The sequence below is a fragment of the Callorhinchus milii genome, unplaced genomic scaffold (genome assembly GCF_018977255.1).
Source record: "Callorhinchus milii isolate IMCB2004 unplaced genomic scaffold, IMCB_Cmil_1.0 Scaffold17, whole genome shotgun sequence".
Taxonomy (NCBI): domain Eukaryota; kingdom Metazoa; phylum Chordata; class Chondrichthyes; order Chimaeriformes; family Callorhinchidae; genus Callorhinchus; species Callorhinchus milii.
Window position 1 is genome coordinate 13,510,087 of NW_024704758.1, and position 23,188 is coordinate 13,533,274.

At 38.4% G+C, this 23,188-nt stretch overlaps 1 protein-coding gene across 1 annotated transcript in view; it reads right to left on the reverse strand.

Annotated features, from left to right (window-relative positions):
• Positions 1–2,733: 2,733 nt before the first annotated feature.
• shank2b (SH3 and multiple ankyrin repeat domains 2b) overlaps positions 2,734–23,188 on the reverse strand; it is a 177,051-nt gene continuing 156,596 nt past the window's right edge. The window contains 8 exon segments of the mRNA XM_007887749.2: positions 2,734–6,056; positions 12,386–12,935; positions 12,938–14,791; positions 15,530–15,641; positions 17,544–17,674; positions 17,886–17,945; positions 19,326–19,349; positions 20,823–20,903. Of these exon segments, the coding sequence (XP_007885940.2) occupies positions 5,495–6,056; positions 12,386–12,935; positions 12,938–14,791; positions 15,530–15,641; positions 17,544–17,674; positions 17,886–17,945; positions 19,326–19,349; positions 20,823–20,903 (3,374 nt within the window). The 3' untranslated portion in view covers positions 2,734–5,494.

The following is a 23,188-nucleotide window of genomic DNA, read 5'->3' on the forward strand; positions in this document are numbered from 1 at the left end:
GTTCATCAAATACCCCAGAGAGTGGCGGTTTCCACCATTCTGTCCAGTGAAGGTGTGAAGCCCACATCCCATCTACCTGTCTCATGATTCTCCAGTGAAGGCACCTTTCCAAGATCCAACTGACATACTGCAATGTAGCCAGTGGACTTTATTGCTTTTGCTCCTCCATTTTTTTTTAAAAAAAGGGCAGATTTAAAAACAACTGGTTGTTACTATGCGTGCAGTATTTTGCTTTTAATTTCATACATTGCAGCTCTGAAATCTAATTTAATATCATATAATCAGTAGCCCTCGAGGTAATGACATCTTATGTAACCAGAGAAATACCAGTTGGTGCTTGATGATAAAGTAGCTCTGGAGATAATGGGCATTATGTGCATTGCGACAATCGCAGAAGAAATTAATTCAAAGTAATGTGCAGAATATGCCAGGAATCAAACCATTTTTGACAACTTCAATTTTTGCGGGGCTTCTGTCACATATATCATGATGCAAAACAAATTAAGCCTTTCCAATAAAGTGTAACCAGTGAACACAATAGAATTCTAGGCAGAACATTCACTGCACGTTTGGGTTAGTACAAAGCACCATAATCTCAGAGGATCTGCTTCTAAAAGAAGATATCTTGTGTTCTGCCTTGGAAAATCGAAAGGCAAAATCATAAAGATTGTTCAGATCACGGACTGAATTCGATCACTGAGCTCCCTCATTATTATGCAGCGTTCCAGACTTTTCTAATGCAGATTTCCTGTGTATTATTTGATTGAATCGGCATTAAAAATAGCTCGAAGAGGATGGTTCGCCGACTAAATAAATTTGGTCACTCCAATGGGAAAAGCGTTTGTTGCGTTGAGTTTGTGAAATCGGAATGTGCTCTCGCTGATTGCAGAGAGAACCTCCAGGGTAAATCTATACAACTGCCATCTCAAAAATAAATTGAGTTTTACCTCATGCAATGCAATTGGCTTAAAAGCTTTTAAGTACTGTTCCAAGTTCTTGTTTGACCACAAGAGGGCCTTCGAAATCTGTGAGAGAATATCAAAACCAAATGCGTTCTACTCGTGATATTTGCAATATAAATTAATTTGGGTAATTGTAATCTCCCAAATTCGTACGTTTACTCTTCCACCCCACAAAAAACACACACCGGGTCAAATTCCCCAAATTAGACCATGTACACAACCTGTAGCAAGGTCTCTGCCAATGCTGCTGTGCAATTTATCAATGCAGTGAGAGTAGCCTTGTCTAATTTGCCCTTGGTTTCCTGGCTTTTCGGAGCAGTGTCTTGCCTGAACTCCATGTCTTTCCTCAATGCAAATGCAACCGAGGACAATTTGTTTTTTGAACCACATTAACAAGAGCTGAAAGTTGCGTTGAAAAGTTAACAGTGAAGATGGCATGTGCGTGGCGGCGTATGTGCTATTTGCACGACTGCCTGAAACCACATCGCTCCTGTAGAGCAAAAAAAATGTAAATGTGGCTTCACTATATTGGAAATGTCTTCCCACCTCGTCACTGCCTTTCTGCTTAAAGACATGATATATATATATAAAAAATAATGGGAAGATTGTGGGCTATATACAAGGCAAACCTGTGCAGATTTAGGCCAGTGATGACACCGAAAAGAGTTTAACTCCATCTATGTTAAGAAGATTTCTACATAGTCTTCAGTGGTGACTAGGGAATACGTTACTCAAGTACGTTAGCATGTTACTCAATGTGACAACAAGTGCGCTTGTTAAGCGCTCCGAGATGTCGTCCGGCGTGAAGAGCACTACATAAATGCGAGTTGTTGTTGTTGTAGTACTGTAGCCTCAGGATGGATTTTGTTTGAAAAACACGAGACCCAAACCACAAGCTTTTTCTTTGAGTGGTATTAATGGCAGTGGTTCTGTAAAATGTGATTACATGAGTTGGTGCTGTCTCCCCACTACGTGTTTAGTACTGAGGGGCAGGCCTGTAAAATTCCACTCACCAGCTCAACAGCAGCAAGTTACTTCTCCGCGTGGGTGTGTGAAAAGATGAAACAGCTTGCTTGGTTTTCCAGTAAGAATTTCACAGAAGTGGGTGGTTTACAAACCCATCTTGAGGTAGAAAAAAAANTTCTACAGGTTATTGCTGATGAGTCGTCAGCGATGAATCAAAGTTGCACATCTCCGACACTTCTAATAAGCCTTCCGCGTCTATTAACAAAGGCCCCTTTGAAATCTGGTTGACCGCATCTTTTGTTTTAAAATGAACTGCAATTATTCGTGTTTTAAGAGGAAAAAGTCTTAAGAGTGGTGGTTTATAAATGACCCCGAAAAAAAATGTTCAACTCTTGCAATGCCGCGAGTAACAGTTGCCAGCACTGTTAGCAATTCCGTGCCATTTGTTCGAAAGGATTTTAGTAGAAATTCCAAAGAGAAAATGCAATCAAGAACCAAAGATTCAGAGGTCAGTCAGTGGGGACTCAGTCATGCAGTGGACATTCAAAGTAGCTACCTCCACGGTCAATCCAGTGCACAGCTGAACACTAATTGATATTCGGACATAATATCACTTCTCCAATAATTGCCAATAGGGTCAGAGCTATGTTTTTTCCTGGTTATAATCTCCCGACCAATCCCTACCCCAATCCCACCATCACTCCCCTTCCCCCACTCCCCAAGGGGACTATAAGTATTAAGCGGATCACAACTTGAGAATGATGCTTTGTTGTGATAAGTATGTTTATTTCAGTTTAGTGCTGCAAAACACTCACTTCACATTTTGCATAAGCTCACAGTGGCATTTCCATTCCAATCACTAACAAAAAATGTTAAAACTAAACAATTACAGTACTGAAATCATTTGGTTGGTGACTTGCTAAAGAACTGTGGCCACCTGACTTCAACCGGGTTTGTTGAAGTTAGGTGGGAATGCTGCGGTGAAGGTGACTGCCTGTTTCGAAGGGCGAGGAGACTTCTGCAGTCAGTGACTTTCACATGGTGAAGGTTTTTTTTAAAAAAAAATCAATTGAAGATTTTGCAATGAGTGGATAACTCTTGTTAACATTAACCTGCGACACTGCTGCTGTCTTCAACTTTTTGGCATTTGCGAGACTTATTTTTTTTACAACCCTCCAATGTCTCTCAACGACATCCTTTCCAGGTTGTCTCCAGCTCATTTACATCAAAAAACACAATGCTGTCCTTCTCTCCCATCCGTTAATTAACACTCAGCAAATCACATACATGTCATTTGGTCAATTCAATGAGCAACTTTCATCGTTGCATTAGGAAAACTCTAAAACACAAGCTGATTCCTTCAATACTATATGTCTCTCAAAAGTTTTCCATTACATTTCACAGGACTGATTTAAGTCGACTGTTTTCTTATTCATTGTTTGAATACAGTTCTCTTTTTAATAAAAAAAAGTTAAACATTTTCAACATTAAGTTGCCTCTCTGCTCTCTTGGTCAGTAAAAAGATGCATACTATATATTGAAGGACCTAAGAAAAGATAGAAAAGAATTAGGGGGAAATTGAAAGAATATAATGGTGTGCATTTTTTTTGAGCCAGTTAAACTAAAATTTAAGTGATTTGGTTATTGGAAACACAACCTAGTTAGGGAAACAGAATGGAGATCAATTCTTTTAAAACGTATTGATATCTTCAGTCAAAAATACAACTTTAATTCGGCATAATATTTATTTCTTATAATAATTTGGTTGCCATACAAGATTATTAAGGAGTTGGGGAAAGTGCAGTTACAGGAGCTCTTAATGAATTCTTGTTAAGGATATATAAATCACAGAAATTACAGCAACATTAATAACCTGAACACAAGTCTTTACACAAATTATAGTGAGATACACCTTAACACACTAGCAAAAATTAAATTACTATTGTTTGTAAAGAAAATGATATTGTAGGCTCATTGATGTAATCATTGCCAGATCAACTGGGATAATTTTGCAGCTGCAATTACAGAGAAGTCAGTGAATCAACTACAGTATATAGCTAAATGATAAGTACCACAAATAAATACTAAGAGCTGTGCAAAATGTAAAACCTGTGAATTAAAATGTTCCAACAGTCACAGCTAATCATTTTTGTCAAAGTTAATAGTATGAAATGCACTCAGTCTCCTGTGAACAGGGAGGCCTCTATGTTATACACAATTTACATCTTGAGATTTGGTACTGTATACACAATTATTTCACAAACTAAGCATGTAATTGCAAATTTTAATTACAATATGTAACAAATGCAGACCTAAAGTGTGAATACATAAGGTGGCGGTAAGAATGTGTCTAACACCTGCCCTTTCTACTGTATAATTAATCTTTTATGCTGGGAATTATGACATTTTGTCCAGCATTAATAATAATAAAAAAAAGGCCAGGCTGTATCTTTCACGACTACTATTGCCTTACAAAGCAATCTGCTCAGGTTGAACTTTTCCTGTCATTTGGCAAAGCACATTCAAAAGTTAATTTACTGTGCAGCTATATCCTTGATTGGAATACATTACATTACATATCATTAACCAGAATAAACCTATACAGCTGTGAAAAATAGCAGCTAAAATGACAAATATAAATCCTTTTCATTTCCAATAAGCGAGATGTGTTTCTGGCACAGCTTGAATGAGCAAATCCCATCTGCTCTGCAACTGAACAATGACATGGCCCATTCAGAGCATTCCCATCGCTCTAGTAAATAATTGTGGTAAATCACCTGCACTCTAATGGAAGACAATAATGATTAGTTTCAACACCCTTGTCACTGTTATCAAAAGCTGCTCCTGTCAACAGCATTGGAAAGACATAGCAAAAAATCTGTATTAGCTTTCAAGGAAAACTCAACAAATCCTACAACAGTGCCCACCTCCCTCCTGCACCCATCGTTGTAGAGTAATACGAAATTATGTCAAAATGTGAAAAGGTTAAAGAGCTTCTTACTTTTTTTTCACAATGCTGGAAATGATAAAGACTGAGATCAGCAGAAAGGAAAGAATTCTGGTCGGCATCACCTTTGTCCAAAGGAAAGGTAGAGAAGTGAAATACGTTTAGCTGATTTGCTGCACATCTTCTACATTATTGACTGTGATCCTTGTGAAGAAATACTGTACTAGCAAAGATAGAAAGTATAACACAGCTCTGCTGGTTCAACTACAGTATCATTAAGACACATGTCCAAGTGAGGTCAATATTAAAAGGTCATTGTTCAAAATATAGATTATGCTGTAGTATATTTACATCACAAAAGGATCTTCACTTTTGCACTATTCTTCTCAGCATACCAGTGGCGCCTGTCGTTACCAGGCTGATGGGCCACTGATACGGTCAACTTATTGTGCTTATAAATGTACTAGAGGCTTATTTGAACAAATGTTCATGCTGAGCGTTTAAAAATATTTCAGTCACACATTATATTCCAGCCAGAGCTATGGTGAATGTAGACTGTTGACAAAAATAATGAAATAATCTTTCAGTTGTAGATTAAAGCATCCAAATGAATATTTGTCTATCTGTCTGACAGCTGTTTTAAAGCTCGTTCTATGTTCATTCGATGACCAACTCTAGTCACTCCAAGATCTATTAAGTCTTCTTTCTGAAGCGATGGTAAATGGGTTCCATCTATTTCATTATCCAAAAATGCATCTTTATGCTCTCCAAGGTTCAAGGTTTCTAGCCAATCTGCTACGTCCTGTTTAGTCCAAAGATGGACAGGCTTGGTTGTGAAAGGTTTGTTGGAGACTGGCGTCTGCAATGTAGAGGGTGACGGAGACCGACTGCGGCCTGGCTGGATGACAAATCGTCCGTCCCCAGTAACCGGTTGACTTTGGCCAAAGGCATCAGAGAGGGTAGATGATGAGGGTATAGTTGGGAGAGAGGAAGGCCTGGCTGCTTGACACGTTTCCGTTAGTGAGGCCACAGGACTCGGAGCCCGTTTCAAAATTGTCATACTGTCAAAATCTGACGTCCTGTTCTGCACTGTTATCGGTTGGTTTGTTCCAGGTCGGATTGTGAAAGTTACAGTTGCGTTCCTTTGTGCATCTGAAGTATTGTTCAATCCATCAGGACTCCTGTGGAATAACAAACAATATAGTTTTATTCTTTTCTATAATCAATAATAAATATAATTTGATATATAGCCTCTAGTGCATTTGATATAGCGCCTTGTCATGTCTTCGAGAAGTTTCAAAGTGCTTCACAGGTTACACAGTAAAGTGGAGTGACTGTATATTTTGTGGGCAAAAGTTGTATTGCAGGAGAAGATAATGTGGACTAAAACATGGCAAATATCCTATCTAAAGAGATTTCTTAACAAGGTCTCTCAGTTGCAAATGGAACCCAGCAACTGGAATTGGGTCACGTCACCTCATGGGAACTCTGGCTTGGAATGAGATCACTTTGTGGGCTGTTCATGCCTTCCTTTTGCCTAGAGGGTTTAACTGGTTGCAGCAAAGATTTCAAAAGATAAATAAAATATAGACCATTAGGTGGAAATACCGCTCAATAGAACAAAGCAACAAATCCCAAATGACATGTGTGTCTTCCCTCTGTTTAGCTGTTTGAATGTTCAATATTGCTAACACTGAACAATCAAAGGCATAAATAGGTCAGACTTAACCAGAACATGAATACACAGTAAATAGATAAATGGGCTGAATGCCCTGTTCCATTCTTGAGCGTTCATGTTCAAACACCAAACTCGCGTAATATCTTTTTTTTNATCCCAGAGAAATTCACTCACTAATAATTGTAGGACATTCATTCTGCTTATAAAGGACTGACCATATCAACATAAATCCATGTACACTCCAAGCAACCCTAGGCATAATTACTTGCAGATTAGTAGAAGCTGCTGTTGCTCATTATAAGAAGAGTCTAGTTTGAAAGTGCTGTGGAGCTTTTGCTGCAACAGCAATAAATTTTGTTTGGTATAGCACCTTTCAAGAAATACCGTTGTGTTGAGCTATTCCCTTATGCCTTTAAATTATTATAACTTTCAATGCTGTTTTTAACCTACATATTTATCCAGTTTCTTTTTAGCTGGAGGTAGATTAGAAGATCAGCCATGATTGAATGGCGGGGCAGGCTCGAAGGGCCGAATGGCCTACTCCTGCTCCTACGTGTTATGTTATGTTTTTTGAAGGCATTAATCTGCACAATGTTCCTTTGCCATTTGCTGGGTGTCTATTTGTAATGAGAGGCTTTGAGTGAAGGGGAAGCAACAATTCTCGTCTCCAGTTTCACTTCAGGTTTGCCAATTCTGAACTCTTAATTACTAGCTCTGTAATTTGCTGTAGGTTAAGCTACCAGCTAACTTACTCACGTGTTTCAGCATTTTCTGCCCATTTGTACTACTAGAAGCAATTTTGAATTTTGAATGTTTGCTGGAATGACCCCAGTAAATGCACCTCATAGATGTGTATATTTACTACAAGCCTGAATGTTGTTCTGCACTAAGGTCTAAGGTATCTTCAAGCAATGTACAAATAGTGCCACATTTGAAAATCTTATACAATGTTAAGCATTAACTATTATTATTATAAAACCATTTTCTAAGGAACAATTGGGTTTAAAATCTAGGATTAGATTGAAACAAAAGTTTGCCTAAATGCAGTCTGAATTGTTAATTATACCAGATGCTGTAAATCTTTCTGATATGTCTTATGTCATCCTTGCATGATTTTGGTACATTGTAAAGTGCTCACTTTATTGGATGAATCATTCAAAAAGATGTGGGCCAATTAAACAGATGGACAAGTACTGACAGATGGATTTTTTTTGTGTAGATAAATTAAGGAACAAGAAACTGTCAATGTGTGTACAACGTGAATGGCTGTTCATTAGCAGAAGCAAAGAAGGTAAAGGACCTTCGATCAATCATTCAAGGTTTGGCATTCAGGGTGAATTTAACATTATATTATATAACCAACAACATATCCCATTCTACCAATTAGTAGGAATCTGTAGAATAATTATTTTTTTGTTTCTTTTGTTGCCAGTATAATGTTTTTTTTTACATTCTCAAGCAATTCTGCATATTTTGTGGCTGGATAAACGTAAAAAGCACAAAAGTAAAACAGTACGGCTCTGCTTTTGAGATTGAACTTAAGCACATCTTCAACCTGAGCCTCTTCGGCAAGCGTCAATCATGCAATCGAATAAAATGTAAATAATGAAAAGGAAAATCTCACAAACATGAAGACTAAAAATAAGTGAAATCCTTTGCCTCCGCTCGCTATTTCCCAGTTCTTAACAGCAGTGTGTTGCATCCTGTATTCATCAGGCTGTCATTATTCACTTGATTCACAAGGTTGCTTGGGCCATCAGTTGCCAAGCAACTACTGATTCAATAGCCAGAATACATGCAATCACTGGAACCAAATAAATACCTATGTATGTACTGTTTGCACATTGTCCCGCGTATCCTTTCCATGCTGTGCATACCTTTGCCCATCGATTTGTAGACTTGACTTATTGTAAAGGACTGAGACTTCTGGTTCGATACAAAGGATTAACAATTTGATGTCAAGAACGAACACAGGGAGCATTTCCTGGTTAATGAAGTCAGAACCGTCACTGTGATTGATGGAACGCGTAGAATTAAACCTCTATCCCATAAATGAGCTGATGACCTTCATACATTTTCATAAGCGATGGCCCATTAATATGAATCAAGACTCGTGTTGTTCTGCTTGTGTTAGTGCTGTGGTTTGTGGGGTCAGCCAGGGTGGAGTCCTGTAGCTCAGTAGTTAGAGCACTCGCCTCGCAAGCGAGAGACCTGGGTTCCATTCCCGGCAGGGCGAAATGTTGGGAAAGTTTCCTTACTCCACACGCCTTTGTTTGAAGTTGGAACCCGGTTGTTAGTCGATTGGCGGATTGCTATTCCGGAAATAATTCTTTCAAAAAAAAAATTTGGTCACTCAATCCATGACTGTTTGTGGGACACTGCTGTGCGCAATTGGCTGCTGCATTTCGCCCACAAATATACAGTCAATTCACTTTACAGTATGTCCAGTGAAAGCGCTTTGAGACGTCTTGAAGACGTGAAAAGCACTATATCAAATGCAAGGATTTATTATTTTATCATTTATTATTATATAGAACTACATTGGAATGGTACAGCACAGAAACAGGTGATTTGGTCCACATCACAAGCCTTCCCCCTCGTGTATACATCGTTTCCTCTTAAATATATTGGTGCTTTTTGCTTCAACCGCAGCTTCCAGCAACGAGATCCACTGCATAAAAAAATTCCTCTTAAACTTTTTTAGATCTGCTGTTGGTTCTCATATTTATGCCCCTTCCTTTAGAACTCGCCAACAAGTGATAGAGCTGTATTTACATCCACCTTATCAAATCCTTTCATAATCTTAAAATATTCTACCAGGTCCTCATTCAATCATCTCACCTTATTTCAGAGAGAAAAGCTACAAATTACCCAATCTTTGATAGCTCATCCCCTGTAATGCCTTGTAAACCTGTGCAGTACTCTCTCCGCGGCTACAATATTCAAAAAAAAGTTTAAATGTACAATTTTAATCGAGCCTCTTCGGAGAAGATAGTCATTTCACTGGCTCTTTTCGTGAGCAATTCTGAAAAATTTATGACTTCTTCACATCTGCATTCCCCCAGTCTCTTTCCAACATTTCTGCAGGCAAATCACTACTGCACAAATCTGTGAATTAAAAGGATTTGTAATGCCTGTGCTACCATTCTATGAGGTCTATAGAGTTAAATTAGGATGGTATGAGACCAGTTCCGCTTCTCCCCATCCATCAACTCAACCCAGAACCTCAAGATGAACCTCAATTGATTAACAAAGTTACGCCCCTAATTCCCCCAACCGCCCTCGCCTCCTGTCTTTCTGTCTTGCATCAAATCCTGCCTCTATGCCTACCTTCCCCCTGCTTGGTGTGTAACCCAGTCCTGTTAAGCACTAAAAAATCTACCTGGTCCCATGAAATGTTGGTTAGTATACCATAAGAAAAAGAAAAAAAAAGTTTATCTCAATGCCCTGTGCCAACAGTCCTCTGGATTAACTTGTCAATCACTTCTGTTTGTCGTACCTCAATGATGCAAATGAACTGCCACGTTGTCCCTCTAAGACTGTAATTACCTATCAACTACTTTGAGGCATTTCAGTGTGATAAAGGAATTATCTTTTTTAAAATAATTTTGTATTTAATAAAAAAGTACAAGTCTTTCTTGCCTTCAGCAGGCTCACAAGAGGGGCACTGCGAGTTGAATCAGTGGATAATTATAGGGACTTTAGGGCTTTGCGTTCAACTGTATCATATCCATTTTCTCATAAGATCAGCAGTTCTTATTTGAACTGTTGTTTTTTCAGGATATGATTTTTAATTAGGATTTGTTCCTGAGCACTGCATTTGTTGTACAATGAACATTAAAAACAAATTCTATTCAAACAGGAGTATAATCTTCCATGGAGAATTTGGAATAGCTGAAAGCTTTACAGCCTTAGATTTTTGTTTTAATCCAAGAACGTTGAACTGAAAATCCTTCTGGTTCTCTTCCGATCCCTAACTGAGTGTATTAATGTATAATGCAATAGTGGACTATGCTATCAAATGAATAGGCATTATTTGGAGTTAGGAATAAGAATATTTATTAGTAAGAAAAAAGATAAATATCTAGAACCTGGGGTGGAGAAAAACAAAACAATCCAACTAAGAAGATGCAAAGAATTCAGATAGCTGTAAACTCACTTAAAATGATTTGAACATTTAATGGATTATTTTAAAGTGGAGTCTGAGAAATACACACAAAACTTCAAATTCTGCAAATTTAAACTCTCCATGTAAAAAAAAAGTATTCAGTTTTTTTAAAAAGAAAATTAAGATGCGAGCCCACACATAAATAACATATATATTAAAAAAATCTCTTCGGAGCTGGAAGAGAGATCTGAGTATGTTGTGCAGTTTTTGGTAATCAAACCTAAAGTCACACCACTTTCGAAGTCAAGCTATTGGTGCAATTTGACAAAATATCACAAAGTCAGGCGCACATGTTAAACACCAGGAGTGCAAGTTCCAAATTGTTAAAGGGCCCCATGGAACTGTAATGGCAGTTCTAAAGCATAGACTGACTGTAGCATTTGAGAGTCATTTGTATATAGTTAGACGCCTTGGGATGTCCTCCTGACGTGAAAGGCGCTATGTAAATGTAATTTGTTGTTGTCGGTTTTGCTCAGACAGTGAAGGAGACTAGCTGCGGACAGCGATTTAAAGATAGCAGTTTATCCTGACTAATTTGCTTTAAAATAAAGCAAACGTTTGTTAACTCCACCTCAGAAATATTACCACAACAGTTGAAAAACATGTTACCTTCTACTGCTTAAGAAACCACCAATACGTAATGGAGTCTTGACTTTGAGGTCTGTTTTCTGCAGTTCTTAAAACCGAAGGAAACAGCTTCAAAATTAAGGCCGTATTTAAGACATTGCCACATTCGGGAAACTCTTTACTGCTGCATGAATAGAGTAAACCAAGACCCAAGTGGAATGGCTGCCCACCATATTTAATCAGATAATTATGGCTATTATAAGTTTTTCATGCAATGGAAGTACTCAGAGATACACTCGAGACACCTGCTAATATTTGCACAGAATTGATCTCAATCAGAGCAACAATCTTGACAGATTCAGATGATTCTAATCACTGGCTAATTAATATAAGGCACACTGAGTTGCACATAATGGTCCCATGTTGTGGGTGCTGATTAGACAGGGATTATGTGCAGTAAAAGCAAATGACATAAATCAACAGCAATAACCTTTCATGTTCAGGTTAACTGAATAATAACTTAAGGGGTTCAACTGAGCTTGGAGGAAAAAAGAGGAGTTTCAAAGCGTTGACTAAATGTCCAGTCAAAGGAATAAAGATTACATTTCAGAGGGTTTGGAGGCAAGGAAAGAAGGTGCAGGGCAAAGGGATCCATGTGAAGTGTAATGCACAGTATTGGTGGAATTAACATCTAAATTGCAAGGCCTAAACCAAAAAACAAGAAAGCTTTTTGATTGGCTTTTGTTCAGGATAAATGTTTTAGCTGTGTTCAAAAGAATGAGCCTTTGATGGTATGTTTCACTCTAGCATTCTTTCTGCAATTTTAGCCTTTCACATGCTATCTATAGTAACACGTGTAGAACAAAACTAAAGTTCATGAGGTAAGGAAGTGTTTTCTTTGTGAACTCAACACTACATATCTTGCCTTCACCCTTGAAATCCACAATTAAACACAATCAACATAAAAATAAAACTTTAGATTGTTTTTGCTTTCGGAGCAATAACGTTTGCCAATTTTATGGAGTATGCCACCGTGAAGCACGCTATATAAATGCTACGAGTTGTTGTTGTTGTGCATTTTAATAGTTCACGATTACCTTATTCCAAATGCCGCTCCTCTCGATCCTGTAGGGGAATCCAAGGCCTCTGTCGGTTTGGGCACCTTTTCCTTGTTCATTTGTTGTAGGATTGAGTTTAATTCACTAATGACATTTGCCTTTGCATCTGGTGTGACGGGGGATTTTGTATCCGGTGCATCACCCCATAGCTTTGAGGTCCTCTGCTGTGAAGTTTTATGTGTTTCGCACTGTACACCACCAGATGGGGGAGGAGGTGCAGGTGGTGGGATGAACATACTATCTAGGTTTTCTTCTATCAAAGCATCCTTGTAAATTGCATTATTTTTGTTGATAATGGGCTTGACTTTTGGCTTTGGAGGAACTGGAGGTTTGTCAATCAAAAAAGTCTGCCCATCTGCATAGACTGTACATGTATCTAAGTTTTCGCCAACCTCTGAAGACAATGTTGAGATACTCGAGACTGTAGATATAGTGCTAGTCGTTTCCAAATGATAGTCACTATTGCTTCGACTATCAACTTCTTCTATCCCTGAATCAACTACATTATCAAAAGCTTCTGGCTTTGGGCAAAGGTAGCGGGTAAGGAATTGGAAAGACCAGCTTGCTTTTTACTGTCTGAAGAAATCTGCGATGAGTTGATCGTCTCCCTGTTGTGCAACGACAAAGAAGAGGAAACCATCCCTTTATTCTGCTTTAATAAATCCGACAGAGATTGGACTGTTGGGGGATCCTCGGAACTCTCAAAACTATTTGCAAATTCCAACGGCGGAGGTAAAGGTTCTGAAAATATAAAGTCTTCTTCCACATCGATGGACGCAAGCGGGGGCGGTGGTATGCGGAAGGGTAAAACTGTGGAATCTTCCACTGAACTAATAGTAATGATCGTTTTGCCAGCCGAAATGGGAGTTTCTGCTTTTTTCGACTCTGAAGCCTTGCTCGCAACTTGGCTTCTGTTCAGCGTGGTGTCTGCCGGCAAGTTCTCGGTTTTGCTCTCTCCGTTCCCGCTCTGGCCCGAGTTGTCGGGCTTTGCTCCAGCGACTGAATGCACCATGAGTAATCCCGTTGTCTTCTGCTGCGAGGTGTCCACAATATCGATGAGCATGTTTTTCTTGTCGTCGCCTTTTTNATCTTCTTTACTCGCTTCCGTTTCGGGTTTCAAATTCATCTCTTTTCTCAGCGTAGCTGAAGAGCCGGCTTGGTTCTGCCTGGTGAGAGAGGCAGAGGCGGCCGCTGCAGTTTCCATGTTTGACCTCAACTTTGTGTCGATGTAAAGTGGTTTTATTAGGTCAGTCTTTGCAGGTTCGGGTTTGCTATGGTTTTGCAGCGATTGGTCCTTCATCGCTCGATCTCTTGCAGCAAAAACGAGGGCTAGCGGGGAGTTTGAATCCAATACTTTGCCACTCACTGGATGAACGTAATTACTGTTAATGTTGGGTACATTTGATGCATTATAAATGTTTTCACTTCCTGCATTATCTTCAATAATTTCCGTTTTAGTAGCAACATTAAGTATCCTTGTGTTTGACATCCGTTGATTGCCAGTTTCCGTGCCGCTGTAATTTGCGCCCAATGGAACCATGAACTGACGGTAACGTTCTTCACCACTAAACATCCCTTCGTCAATGGATTTGGAATGTCTCAACCGTGGACTCGGTGGCATGAGGCCAACATCTTCGTCGGCGAGATCTGTTGAAAGGAACGCAGGCGAGTGGCGCCGAGCCTCGATTCTCTTCTCCCTGTCCCTAACCGCACCGGCAATGGCGGCCGCAAAAGGATTACAGAAGCTGTCATCTGGCCGGAGCTGACCCTGGTTTTCCGAAGCTTGCGAGTCGATTTCCATGCTGCTTCCTTGGCTGCTCTTACCACTGCTGCTTGTCGAAGGTTCTTTCACAATAATGGTAGGGATGGGAATGGAGCAGGTCTTTTCTGGGCTGTCTTCAACTTTCGACTGTTTTACCAACTGTCCTTTTCTTCTGGCTGGTTTGGCAGGAACGTAAACCGCTTTATTTGCTGAATTTCCAACATCAGAATATGGATTTTCTGGCATGTTGCTCCTCCTGTTTCTGACGTTTTGCTGCAGGGGAGGAATATTATGTTTGTACTGTTCTTCGGAGTCAACAGAATATTGATCAGAGGACTCTTGTCTGTAAAACATCACTTTCTCTCTCTTTGTTCGGTCTGTATTGAGTGTTCCTGTGTTCCCTGGTCGGTTTGAATTGATGGATCTCATCCCAGAATTATGGTTGAAACTTGGTCTGATTGTACCGTAACCCCTTGGAGCAGGAGATTTTGGTGGAAAAGGAGGTGAAGGAGGGGAAACTGATGGTGGAGGTGGAATGTCTTCAGATGTGTCTGGCATTGACAGACTCCTTGTAAATTTTAGTAATGGAGGAGCTAAAAATTGTTTCTCTTCTTCTAACATACCTGTGGACAGAAAGGCATTCATATTCAATATTTTTATATTTTCGATTTATTTTATTTTATTTCTAGAATGGCTTGTAGACAACCAGATCCAGGTGGATTTGTTTTGTCCTCCACGAGAAAGAGCCCAAAGCATTTTCGGGCCTTATTGTCTTGAATTGGCTTTAACTCCTCATGGAGATATACCTCGCACTTGCACAAATACTTGCCAGAGTATTTCTGTGCACTGTCAAATGAGTGCTACACTCATACTGCAATTCTAGCCATTTGACTTGTGATCAATTGGATTATGTCAACATGCTACTTACTTAATGTTTTTTTCCCCCCCAAAAGATAAGTGGTACAGATATATTAAGGACAACAGCTGAGCATAAACGTGCAGCAGGATCGCACTCATTAATTTTTTTAGCAAATCTACATCATCAAAACATAACAGGAAATTGGATAAAACTAATTGTTCTGGTTCCTGCTTGTGCATTTGTCAAAATGCTTGCACTGCATGAACAACAATAGAATCCTCCTCATTAGCAAAACTACTCTCGCATGAAAATAAATCCACGGAGAATGTCTAGGGTTCATAGTGAACATGTAGATCAGTAATTAATCCATAAATATATTGATATATTTAGCTAAGGCTTGGATAAGACATCTTAAGAGAGATTATAGACCGCTACATGTATTTTTTGAAGCATGTGAACCATTTTGCATAATTCAATAATGTCAGAAATATTCACCTCTTACCTATGGATTTTTGCCTTCGCATGGTTCCCCGTGGTACTCCTAGATAGGGGCTATTAGAGCTTTCAGGAACAGTAGGAGGCATAACAGCAATACCTTGACGATCATAGATTGACTGAGAATAGGAATAAAATTTTAAAGATTTTTTAAACTGCAAAAGTTTGCATAGTACACTATCGCACACTTTTATAACTAGATTCAATTTGTTTTCTATTAAAAAAGTTATTTCCCAGTAGCCGTGCCAGAGTTACTATTTTAATTTTAAATAACCTGTGCTTTATTATTGAATTCATGTTTTGGTAAACGGTGTGGTGGTGAGGAGCATGAAGTATTCCTATCTATTTATGCTGCTCATTACAAATGTCTTCAGAGATCAAACAAGGAGCGACACTAGTCTGACATTGTTCCGTTGGACTACTCTAGATTAGGGACAAAAATGTGTGAAGCTAAACATGGGAGGAAGGAACAAGTGTGGAAGAGGAGATAATGTAACAGGGGGGGTTAAGTGAACTCGTCAATTAAGCTAAACAGTTTCTCAAATTACATACAGCAAGGATCAATTGTACCAACCCTTCCATATTGGCATAATTAGAAGTCGTAATATGTCTGGCGATGGATCCGAGAAAACACAATGGGGAGACATTCAGTGAAACTTCATTGTCTCATAATTCAATAATGTCACAAATATTCACAAAATGGACAACTAGATCACAGAACTCAAATCCTCCACTTAACAAGTAACGGAATTGCACAGATCTGGGAAAGGTCCTTAGGCACTCACAACAAGGTTAAGAAACCTGTGTGGAAAAGCTGGAATTATTTGGAATTGAATTTTAGAGTACAATGTTAGAAAGAAAATACCAAATAGCGTTGAAAAAACGATCCTTAACAAAGTCATCTGGATAATTGAATGAATGCAGCAGGAAGACAAAGATGTAGCAGAGGAATTTGTAAGAGTGTAGATCCATTAGGCTATTTGATTGAAGGTTAATATAAAGATAAAGTGAACCAATTAGGTGATTACCCACAACCCAATCACACAGAGATGCCAATAATTAATTCAAGTGTCTGCACTATTTAAAAATAAAACGAGAATTATTTTGAAAAATAACTATTTTTCATAGCTAGAAAACATTGAGATTATTGAATTTTATGTGGGTAGCACTCATTCTTCAATTGCTGGACATCGCTCTATGCATCAAATATATGTAACTCTGCTTAAAAAAATTTAGTGAGCTGCTTCAGAATTTATGTGACGGTCTGTTGTCTTCAACCGTGCCTTCAGCTCCCCTCTCGACTCTCTACCCCCTCCTCGCTTCCCTCTCCTCACCCTGACCATTTCCCCCCTGCTGCGGTCCCGACCCAACTTCCAGCGCCTTGGGAGTCCTCCCGACATGAAAGGCGCTCTATAAATGCAATCTTGTTGTTGTAACTGCCAACAAGTCAACCCATTCTTCCCAGTATTGAACGAGCACTACATTACTGTTTGCAATGAGATTTAAAGAACACATTCCCTTTTGGCAAATAAAAAATTATTGCCAAAAAATCTCTACGTTACGGGCAGTAACTAAACCTTGATCAAGACAAACATGGTTCTGACTGTTAGGAGAAATATAGTACTGGGAAATGATGTCTTAGAAAACGCAAACAAAACCAATTTGATAAATGGACTGTGGTGTTAAGGTTACCATTAGGGTAAGTGGAATATATCTTCAAAAGTACAATGACAGGCACCATTCTTAAAGAAGGATATTAATTTTCTGTCACATCAGATGGTGACATTCCATTAAGACGATAGATTTTAATATTTCATGCCCCTCTTACAAATCAGGGAATTCTCACATAGTCTTTCTTTAAATTGAGAGACGCCAAAATCAAGAATCGTGTCCTCATTTTACAGGATACAAGCTTCAAACTAGTTATAAGAAGGAAGATGGGACTGATTCCAACTAACTGTAAAAAAGAAGACCCTTAAGAATCAGGTCAAAAAATAATTTTAAAGCAACATTTTACTCACATTTGCATCTGAAGTAGAAGGAAAACACCTGCTTGATGGACGCTGTTTGATTGTTGCAACTCTTGAGTCTGACATTACGTTTTCTGCAGCCCTCGACTGTTTGGAGTTTGGCACAACTTCATCTAGTTTGTCTGCAGAAGACAAGTGTAATGTATAGTCAGATTCACCTCAAGCCTTGACAATTAACTGAAGAAGAGAAAAAAAATCTCATATCCAAAAACAAGAATCTTGACAATATCCATGCACACAACATATTGCCATACTACAAACTCTATGCAATCAGAAGGTTGCATTGCTATGACACGACATGCATGTTTTGAATGCATTAGGGTTTTGTTTTACTTAGTGTGGTTTGAAAGGCAGTCCTCCTCTTCAAACCCTCTAAATGTGATGGATCAATATCTATAGTAACGCAGAGATGGAGAGAAGAGTTTAGACAAAGAACAAGATTTAGTATTCAATTCAGTTTTATTTCAACACTGCCAAATGAAAGAAAAGAAAGATATCAAATACACAGCACAAGTAAAACTGCAAAGAAAGTATAATGTCACATCCTCGTGTAAAATAGTGTCTTCTACTTTTGAAACCAAAGTGGATTTGTTACAGAATAGGGTTCAGAGTAATTATCAGTTATTATGCAAAGTATGATAATCACCGAATAGGGTTTATACTAACGAATGTTCACAATTGCTGCTTAGATAAAGGAATTTACTCTTAGGGAAAATTGTTGAGGTCATGAAACTGCATCTCATATGTTGGACACATGGTACTATTTTGCAAACTCTCATTAGTGATATACTCTTGACATAACACAGAGGAGCAGCTTGTGTTATTAGTCATATGACCCACAAAACATTCTCCCGAAATGAATTTCACTATCAATTTATCTAATATAAGGCAGAATATAGTCATTTCCTATTAAATATGATTGATGCCCATACATTCAAAGCATTTAGGACCTACTCGATTGGAATTGATGGGTCAAATAACATCTCAGAATATTTCACATTGAACCACCATTAAGCAAGTAAGCAGGAGCTTCCATTATCTGTAGTACCGGCAATGGTCCAATGTGTACACTTTAAACCTCCTTCCTAGTTATTGACTGATCAACATGCACCTCTCTAAAAAAAAATGGTCTGGAGTGAGCAATACATTGTCCCCATTCATGGACGTATTGAAGCGTTAAAAACTATTTCTTTAAACATTAATGGCTATCGTAAAGTTTGGTTTCAATTGCACTTTCAGGTTAACCGTTGGCACTAGTTTCTGAACTGCATTCCATTTCAAAAGCATTTCATAAACTCATCACAGGTGGGAGCTATTTTACCTTGTACAAAATTACGTTTAACAATATATTGCATGGACATGACATTTTCGTCATGGTCAGTTGACAGATTGTAAATAAATAGTGTCGTCTAAACAGCAGCAACTGATTGAGTTCTGCGTTAAATTAGACTCCTAATGGAAATCCAATCCATCCTAGAAAAGGATACATTACAAAAGGAATCAGTAATATTGTTGGAGACATTAATCATTTGAATTATCTGTGGTTCTGGTACAATAGAAAATGCATAATGTAAATTCTATGGGCCTGTAACCTTGTACACAGCAGTATATTTCAGTATGAGAACACATTTATAGTGAATAGGATTTACTAGTGGTGTGTGTAGGATTTTCTGCCCTTTTTGTGTATATTAACCTTAAAGTCCTGATAATTAAAGGCTGCCCAATAATTGATCAAATATTGGTGTATAAGTTGTTCTTATTTTGTTTACTTACCACTCCGCTTTTTCCGTAAAGTAGCTTGGAAAATTGTTTAAAAAAAAGAGAAATTTTAGTTCACTTTCTGTCCAAAAGTTGGCATGTCCGTCGCAAACTACAACCTCGGGTAACTTTATCATCTGACAGATGCAAAACATCTGTCCCCATTTTTTTAAAAAAACTCTATTTTATGTTCCGTCAGTTAGTGTGGGGAAGGGAAGACAGCGGTATTAGAGTAAAATAATTCGCTTTTTTTTTTAAACCTTCTCCAGATAAAATTTTATTTTATGCAATAGCTTAATAAATTGTAAATGTGATGTAATCAATTGGGAACTGGCTTTCAACTATAACTGAAGGAGATGCATACCTCAACTTCTAAAGTTGGAGCGGAGATCTGGGATGGGATGGGAGAGAAGGTCATGTGTTAATTATTCTAATTACAACTCATTTGCATATACTAATTCAGTTAATTACTGAATGAAGGACTATTCCTCCCCCCACCCCCCTCCCCTCAAGGATTAGTGATGCTATGGAAATGTCCACGGAGCAGTGACTGGGATCAAGACGATCAAAGATACTTAGAAGGTTTCTCCGACTCTCACCAAGAATGGCAAACTATGAGAAATGTTCTTAGAGCCAAAAAAGAGTCATTAAGTGCAACAAGCTTTTTGGCATTAATTGTCAGAATTCCATATTTTGATAAATATCACAAATTACAACCAGCCCACAATAGGAAATTTGTTCGGAAGGAGCACACCAGAATTTAAAAAACTTTATTATTACACCACAGAGATATTATCATTAATTGCTGCAGCTTTAATATTGCTTTGAGGAGACAAAGTGAAAACGTGATTGCCACGACAAAAGATATTGCAATTAAATATGTGGTATTCATTAAACACTCGAGAACTGTTCACTTGTACTTTCTTCCTTCCTATTGATCCCTAAATATTGCTGGCTGGCTAGAGTTAAAGTCTTTTATCTCATTAATAAGTTACAATACACACGGCATAAAGAGCTTTCCGGCCATCAATTTTAGATTATTTCTGAATAAAGCTACAGTAATAATATGACAACCGTTAATCCTCTTACGGGAATGTCCTTGCAAATCAAGGGCATCGATGTCCTCATGTATCAGCGTCCACAGGTTTAGTTACTTGTGTGTGCCATAGTAAAGCATTGAAACTTTAGTTTTGGTAACTTACCTCTGTCCACTGTTGAGCCAAAAAAAAGAGTAAGAAGAAAGTTACCGGAAGGGAAGACATCGTTTGATTATCTGTCAGAATTGGAACTTTGACATTTCACAAAAATCAGACCGTTCGCTAAACACTGTGTCAACACTCGACCGTACGATAACGGCAGAAAAAGCTCATGCAATCATCACATAGATCATCAGACTGTTAATTATTTTCCCTTGCTTGCCACGAATACCCCTGTAGCAAGCTCCATCGACACAGTTAGAAAACAAAATCTTTCAGGTCAACGTATCCATTCCTTGTAGTCTCCTATCCTTACCTAGATCTTCGAGTTCCGAGGTCATAGACTTCGACCGCAATGTTAGAGCAGTCGTGGGCGCTCGCTTCGGAGGTGGTGGGGCTTGTTGGGGAAATAAAATCACAATTTATTGTTAAAACCGTATTTAACTTTCATTTAGATTGAGTCATGCATACAGCTGCAGTCACAAAGCTGTTGTATGTTCTTGCAGCTGACGCCTAATGTTGCCAATTTAATGGTGCAATTTATTTACTTTAAAAAAGCATTGATTTCAAATCCTTCTTTTGGAAGAAAGGAACAAATTACTCCCAGCTTAGATATTTGGTCTAAATTAAATGTTCAGTCTGTTTATTGGCAACATCTCTGAAGCATTACCCTGACCAATGTATTATTTCTTCTCCCCCCCACACCCCGCACCCACGTATTTTTTTTATAAAGGCATTTCGACTGTCCATTTCATATCCGTAATAGTAATTTCCTTCAGAAATACGTTGACTCCATTTTTCTATATTTGCTGGCAGAGCAGGGTGCTGTAATCTCAATAAAATATACCGTATCTAGTTTCTTTATTTTCCTTTGTTTTATCTCTAGCGTGTATAACCCTGTGGTATTTTATACCAAACAATTTATTGCAAATGGTGCTTAAAACCAAGGAGTAAATAAGAGGAAAAGGCTTTGCTTCTAAAATAGGCTGATGTAGGTGTATAATGAACCCCTAGTGGGAATTTAGAGTTTCCTATGAATGAATAGGTTCCAGGTCAGTCCGAGGTAAATTGTTCAATTAGGATTACTAGTCAGGTTTTCTGAGAGAAAGAATACAACAAAAATACACAAGTTGCCTTCTAACACATGCAGATTTATCAATTAACCGGTTTGTTTTGTCAGCCCGTGCAGTGGTAGCACTCTCGCCTCTGAGTCAGAAGCGCTCCAAGACACTAACCCACATGAAGGAGTAGTGTCTCGGGGGAATGAAAAGTCATCAATAAATGTTCCAAGTCAATAAAAGCACCTCAAGCACAAGATAACAAAAGATTTAAGGTAAAAAACCTGAGCAGACTCGAGATCTGACACAGGTGAATGGGAAATGGCAATCCATGTAAATGAGACATGTAAAGTCTAATTTACAGCAGTACCCCTGAAGCACAGAGGTGTATGATCCACTGCCAAAAGTTATTTGAATATCGTTGGGCTAATGTGTCTCTGGTTTTGATATTCACTTGGGGCGAAAAAACTGCAGCTTCAAGAGAAATGCTGTGCATAATTGGCTGCCGCATTTTGCCCACAAAATATACAATCAGTCCGCTTTACAGTGTATTCTGTGAAGCACTTGGAGATGTCTTGAAGACGTGATAAGGATTATTATTGTTAAATGCATGTTTAAGTTGAGGAAAAGCACCTAAATGGCTGTAACCTGTGGCACTGCATACTCATCAGAGCACTAAACTGCTGACGACACCACCAACAACAACTTGCAATTTATATAGTACCCTTCACGCGGGGTAGTGTCCTGGAGCACTGAACTGCTGACAGGCACAGTATAAATAATTGCACGCGCCTTATTAATTTTAACTCTGGAATATAATCCACTTGATACAACAAGGCAGAACATGCCTGGGTTTGTTTTTGGCATCTAAACATTTTATTTTGAGGATTCCATGGCAAATTTGCCATGGCATTCTGAAGCCGATGGCTTGAAACTGCTCCCAGCAAAATTGGCTCCCTCTTTCATGTTGCCTAGCAGCTGTGTGCCGGGAGTTTTATTACACAGAGCCTGCCTACGCATAGCTGAACTGCGCAATAATTTCCTTTTGTACAGAAATGCTGTTAGGGATTTCAAATTGGTGCTCAATTGCCTGTGTATAGGAAGCTAACAATAAACAATATTTTAGCATTTGAGAGATTTTGGGGGAGGAGAGTGATACCCTTTTTTTGGTCAAAGTCTTTTAATAACTGTGTGCAGACTGCAGTGATATGAAAGCTTCAAAACCTTTAAACACTGCTTACAATTTGTTGCAAAAATTGAGAAAGGTACTGTGATTTTATGTGTTGAGGTATGTTTTGATAATTAATGCATAGCATTCCAAACTAAAAACCTATGGCACTGTTATGACAAAAAAATTGGAAGAATACAAAGTAAAGGAAATGATGAGATACTCTTCCCTTTGTTTAAAATATGGATCAAACCAATGGGTTTTGACAGCGTTTTCGAAATTGTAAACCTTTAAAGGTGGATTTCTAAGAATTGAGCAAATTCTGAAACAACCAATTACTTTTCCCACCCTTAAAACCCCTTAAAATGATTAGAATTGTTTTCCATTCTAAGCGCATATCACCAAAGTCACAAGTGATAAATGTCTAATTTGAAGGCTTTGATGAAATGCATACTT